Genomic DNA, 6,025 nt, shown 5'->3' with positions numbered 1-6,025 from the left:
CCGCGGCTTCGGGCGGAAGTTGCGTCACAGAAGCGCCAAAAAATAACTTGGAAAACTGGATCTCGGGTTACGGTGCTGTTGTGGCGCCCTGTTTAGGCATTTTCCGGCTGCCCTGTGCTGCCTCGGTGGAGAAGCTGAGGTCCGCGAGCCGCTCCGACAGACGAACCTCAGCCCCGCGCGGGGACGTCAGGAGAGCTGAGGGTGAAGAGTCTGCGGGGCTTGGGCGGGGTTACCTGAAGAGCTCGGGCCGGGGAGTCTCCCCGCCGTGCTTCCCCCGCGAGAGGCAGGGGAGAGCCAGCCCCGCCGTGACTAAGAGAGTTTTGGGACCTCTGTCCTTTGCACGTAAGAACTTAGTCTTGAGGAGACGTAAACGAAGTGGGGTATTTAACCAAGCGTGGCAGCCCAACGGGTGGCTTTTACTCATTCTCCAGTCCTACCTCTTGCATTTATGTTGGAATTTTTACTAGTTGTTCTCGCCATATTACCTCGTTTGTAAAAGGTACGGCGCGTGGCGCTGGCGAAGGAGCTCTTCAGCTTGGGATTGTGGAGATGAAGTTTGAGCTCAGTATTGTCACCAAACAAATTTGATCTTGATCAGTTCGCTTAATTTCTCGTCTTCAGTTTCTTAACGTGTGATGTGGTCTAGATGATTATCAAAGCCCTGGTAGTGCCCTAACAACGTGAACTTATTATTAACTTATTTATTAATTAAGTCTCTTTAAATAAAGTTGCGGATACGCTGTCTTGTAATGAATTGCACTGCAGTCTATGGATATATCCTTATTTTTATCCTTAGGATATGAACTGTTTTTTTTTAACTGAAGTATAGTTGATTTATAATGTTATGTTAGTTTTAGGTATACAACATAGTGATTCAATTTTTATAGATTATACTTTATTTGAAGTTATTGTAGGGAATTCCCTGGCGGTCCAGTGATTAGGGCTTCGCGCTTCCACAGGGGGCACAGGTTCGGTCCCTGGTCAGGGAACTAAGATCCTGCAGGCTATGTAGCGTGACCAAAAAACAAAAACTGAAGTTATTATAAAATATTGGCTGTGTTCCCTGTTATGTGTACATCCTTTTAACGTATTTAATACCTAGTAGTTTCTACCTCTTAATCCCCTTCACCTGTTACCCCTCCCCCACCCCTCAAGTCTGTTTCTGTTTTCTTATATTCATTATTTCGTTTAATTTTTTGATTCCACATATAAGTGAAAATATACAGTATCTGTCTCTGACTTATTTCACTAAGCGTAAAACTCTCCAGATCCATCCATGTTGTTGCACATGGCAGAATTTCATTATTTTTTATGGCTGAGTAACATTTCATTGTGTGTGGGACGGGGGGTACGTACCATATCTTCTTTATCCATTGAACTTAGATTGTTTCCATATCTTAGCTATTGTAAATAATGCTTCTATAAACATTGGGGTTGCATATGCCTTTTCGAATTAATGTTTTTGTTTTCTTTGCATACTCCGGAGTGGAATTGCTGGATCATACAGTAGTTCTATTTTTAATTTCTTGAGGAACTTCCACACTGTTTTCCATAGTGGCTGCACCAATTTACATTCCTATCAACAGTTCCCTTTTCTCCACATCCTCCCCAACATTTATTATTTGTTTTGTTCTTGATGATAGCCACTCTGACAGGTGTGAGGTGATATCTCATTGTGCTTTTGATTTTCATTTCTCTGATGATTAACAACGTTGAGCATCTTTTCATGTGCCTCTTGGCCATCTCTGTGTCTTCTTTGGAAAAACGTTCAAGTCCTCTGCCCATTTTTCAATCGAATTGTTCATTTTTTGGCTATTGAATTGTATGAGTAAACTCTTTTCTTCAACAGACCTTATTTTTTAGAATAGTTGTAGGTTTACAGAAAAATTGCACAGAAAGTACAGAGAATTCCCATATATGTCTGCTTCCCTTCCCCCACCCCCAGAGCCCCCATTATTAGCATCTTGCATTAGTGTGATTCATTTGTTGCAATTGATGGGCCAAAACTGATACATGGTTGTTAAAAATCCATAGTTACATTAGGATGCACTCTTTTTGTTGTACAGTTTGATGGGTTTTGAAAAATGCATGATTTCATATCCACGGTTACAGTATCTTACAGAATGATTTCACTGCCCTGCACTCTGCTTATATGAAGTATTTTGAAACCCATTTTTAAAGATCATTTATATTTTGATTTATTGCTACTCAATCAGGAACTGTTTTTATGGGTTTGAGTTTAATAAAAATGAGTGTCTTGGGAATTCCCTGGTGGTGCAGGGTTAGGACGTGGCATTTTCACTGCTGTGGGCCCGGGTTTGACCCCTGGTCAGGGAATTAAGATCTGGCAAGCTGTTTGGCGTGGCAAAAAATGAAATAAAATAAAAATGAGTATCTCACCATGTACAAAGTAGAAAAAAATGGGAAGGGATAATTAGCCCCCCAAAATGATCAAATGTTAACAAACATGGATATGCTTTCAGAAGAACTTTATTGCATTTCAAGAAATTTATCTAAAAATTGCAGATAACTCATCTAATCAGTATTGACCCAGAAATGATCTTGCTTTCATTGTCTTTATAACAAAGTTGTTCTAAATGTGGAAGATTAACTTCCTTTCCATTTTAACCCCTATAGGGAAAGAAAGAAAGGTTGTATGTACCCTGTCTGACTTCTGTGCTTCCTCAGAAAGATCTTAGGCGCCTGTATAAGAATATCCAGGGAGTTCCCTGGTGTTCTAGTGGTTAAGATTTGACACTTTCAGTGTGGTGGCCTGGATTGGGACACTGAAATCCCACAAGCCATGCAGCGTGGCCAAAATTAAAAAATAAAATAAAATAAAGGATATCCTCGTACCTCTAATAAAAGTGGATATGACACTGCTGGATTGACTATATATAAGGAGCTATGATGATGTATCCCTAACGTCACAAGTGAGGTTGATAGTCAGCCAGTGCTGAGCTGTGCTAAGTCTCGCAACACCACAAAGGTACCTTAGTGTTAATTACCTGTTTTATTTTCATTTCTGTTGTGGAATTTCCTTGAAAACAGGTGTGATACCTTTTCTTATACCTTTTCTTATTTTTATCCCATGAAAAATCCTGTGATAAAAATAAGGTGTAAGCATTTAGTATACCTGATTAAACTTCTGTGCTGTACCTTAAAGAGAGATGAATGTTAGAAGAGGAACTGCAGAGCGTTGGGGTTTGTACCATGCTGTGCAACACTGCAAACGTTTGCTGGTGTCAGACTAGGATATATATTAGTTTTTGCTTATTTACTATGTGAATACGTTTTTAGGAGCACTATTTCCCCTATAGTTTTGATGAGGACTTTCCTAATCTCTATCTTTTAAAGGACATGAGTGGAGCATATAGAGGCAGAGGATTTGGACGAGGAAGATTTCAAAGCTGGAAAAGAGGAAGAGGTGGTGGGAGCTTCTCAGGAAAATGGAGAGAACGAGAGCACAGACCTGACCTGAATAAAGCCACAGGAAAACATCCTGGAGGTATGGGGAGGCCAACAGTAGTTAAATTGTTTTTTCCTTCATGAAGGAATCTGTTCATGCCTGTCAGGAAAAGAAGTTTAACTCAAAATTGTCTGTCTTTTATTTGACATTATGTAATATTAGGATGTTAATATCTAAAAATCCTTACTGAAACCTGTAACTTAGATGTTCTGTTAATAACATATCAGGGTCTCATTGTTACAAGGAGAAGCAAATTGGGGGAAAAGAATGTTTGCTCTGTTTCTATTAACGTAGTGTTCTGTTTTTGTGGTTTTGTTTGTTTTTTTCAGAACAAACCCTACAGTCTTTGCTACTACAATCAACATTGGATCATTTCGTACCATATAAAGGCTGGAAGCTTTATTTCTCTGAAGGTAGAGTTAAAAGTGCAAAAAGTACCATAAAAGTCTTATTTTCTTAACTTTCTTTGGATGCTACATCTCATATTACTATTCATTTGGCTTACATATATATGTATATCTGCATCCCATCTTCTTTAATCTTAGTTCACCCAAACAATTAAATAATGTTTATGTTTCAAGAGCATTATTTTTAACTTTTGTATTAGTCAGAAACAAACCACACTAGGTATTTCAGAAAGAGAATTTAATACAGGGAATTGGATATAGAGATAGAAGACTAAAAGAACGAAAAGGGAACATTAAGGATAAACCCTCAGATAGTATTAACTTTGGAAAGCAACAACCACCTTTACGACTGAGGGAACAAAGGATAAGTAGTGCTGAGGTTACCAGAACCTAAGAATCCAGAGGAGGAGCCACAGCATAGTGGCTTCAACCTTTGAGGGGTACCCTACAAAGCTGTGCTTGGACCTCTGAAGGATATCTTTCAGAGCTGTGCTCAGACCACTGAGGCGAATTAAGCTGGTTGCTGGTGGTCATTCTGGTAGGAGAGTGGCATGGTTGGTGCTTAGAGCTGGAGGCTAGAACTGTAGCTATCCTCTGCATCTGGAGAGATGCTGAAAAGAATTGGAAATAACAGTAAATTCCTTTTTTCCTTCCTGCCCCCTGCCAGTCTCTAAAGTCGCCTCTAATTGGCAGAACCTTACAGGAGTCTGGGGAATGCATTGTGCAGATCTTGATCGTAGAATCACAGAGCAGGAAATAGAAGGGTAGGCTTGGAACCAAGAGACAACAACCAACACAGTTTGTGTAGAAACATAGTTAAGGAATCTCCTTTTTGTAATCAACAACATCAGTTAACATCACATCTCTGTCTGTGTGGGTTTGGAGAATCGTCTTTCCTGTGCTCTGATAGTATCATATGCTTGTTATATCTCTTATAAGATATGGGTTTTGTGTTTATATGTAGCTGTGCTTTTTTCACCACTAGACTGCATGGCTTAAGGGCAAGGATCCTGCCCCATACCAGGCACTCAGTATTCATTTTGTGAATCAATAAAGTGCTTTACAGATGTTTTCTGTATTGAGAGTCCATTTTTTCCTATCATATAGAAATGTTATGTTTCATAGTTGATGTGTCTTTTGTTACTTGAGGATGCGTTAGCTACCAATGCCTGCAATATTTCCCTAGCAGTTAGCTCAGAATACTAGAAGTGATCTAACTGGCCCTAAAAATGGAGTTCACAAGGCACCTTTGGCCAGTTGTACTTCCAGACTGCCTCATTGTACTGTTTCTCTGTGGGAGACCAATTAAAAAATGTTATAGGACTTTACAATGTGGAAGATAACTTTACAGTTTTGGGACCAGAGTTGAGTAGTCCCAGAATCCCCCTGATCTCAGGAAGGGATTTGACAAGTGGCTATTTGAACTAGTAGAATTTTCTTTGCAAAGAAATAAGATTTTAGTTAGTTTGCTAAAGTTTGGCTTTATTATGTAAGTTATTTAAACGAGTAGGTCTTACTAGGTGTCACAGCTCAATGTAAAGATTTTCAGATATTGGTGCTTTTAGAGAGAGACACTTCCTATCTGCGTTTCAGATTATGCAGACCTAGACTTGTTTTAGAATCTTATGTTCATATTCTATACCAGTTCTTATCTAGATGTAATCAGAACGCACAGCAATTAGAAGTCATCTTCCATGTATATAGTATTTCTTCTGTCTCTGAAAAATGTGTGTATGTGTGTGATTATTATTAGTGCTGATGCCATATTTGTTGGATTAGTTTACAGCGACAGCTCTCCTTTTACTGAGAAGATTCAAGCACTTGAAAAATTTTTCACAAGGCGTATTGATTTATATGATAAGGTAAGATTCTTGCACAACAAAGCGGCTAAGTCCACCTGTATGTGTCACCTTATTGAACTGTGTATCTGAGATGCTAGTAACTGTGATGATAGACCCTGCACTGCCTTGGTCCAGCCGCCCGTGTCCCACCTCCCAGCATGTGGACGTTGGTAAATTACTTACTTTCTTTGTGCCTCAGTTTTCTCATCTATCAATAGTGTATAATAGTATTATCAGTACCTACCACAAACGGTTGTTAAGAGACGTAAATAAGTTAATATATTTTAAATATTAGAACTGTGCTTGGC

At 39.3% G+C, this 6,025-nt stretch overlaps 1 protein-coding gene across 3 annotated transcripts in view; it reads left to right on the top strand.

Annotated features, from left to right (window-relative positions):
- Positions 1-44: 44 nt before the first annotated feature.
- The window catches only part of MCM8 (minichromosome maintenance 8 homologous recombination repair factor), a 39,882-nt gene continuing 33,901 nt past the window's right edge, over positions 45-6,025 (top strand). For 2 of the 3 annotated variants that reach the window (XM_057701946.1, XM_057701949.1), the window contains exons 1-4: positions 45-342; positions 3,358-3,508; positions 3,799-3,882; positions 5,656-5,738. In XM_057701946.1, coding sequence (XP_057557929.1) covers positions 3,361-3,508; positions 3,799-3,882; positions 5,656-5,738 — 315 coding nt within the window. In that variant the 5' untranslated portion in view covers positions 45-342; positions 3,358-3,360. The remainder of the gene's footprint in view (positions 343-3,357; positions 3,509-3,798; positions 3,883-5,655; positions 5,739-6,025) is intronic. The other variant, XM_057701948.1, reaches the window with a different exon arrangement.

Source organism: Hippopotamus amphibius, chromosome 12 (assembly GCF_030028045.1).
Source record: "Hippopotamus amphibius kiboko isolate mHipAmp2 chromosome 12, mHipAmp2.hap2, whole genome shotgun sequence".
NCBI lineage: Eukaryota > Metazoa > Chordata > Mammalia > Artiodactyla > Hippopotamidae > Hippopotamus > Hippopotamus amphibius.
Note: the sequence above shows the minus strand (reverse complement) of the source record. Positions and strands in the feature narration are given on the sequence as shown.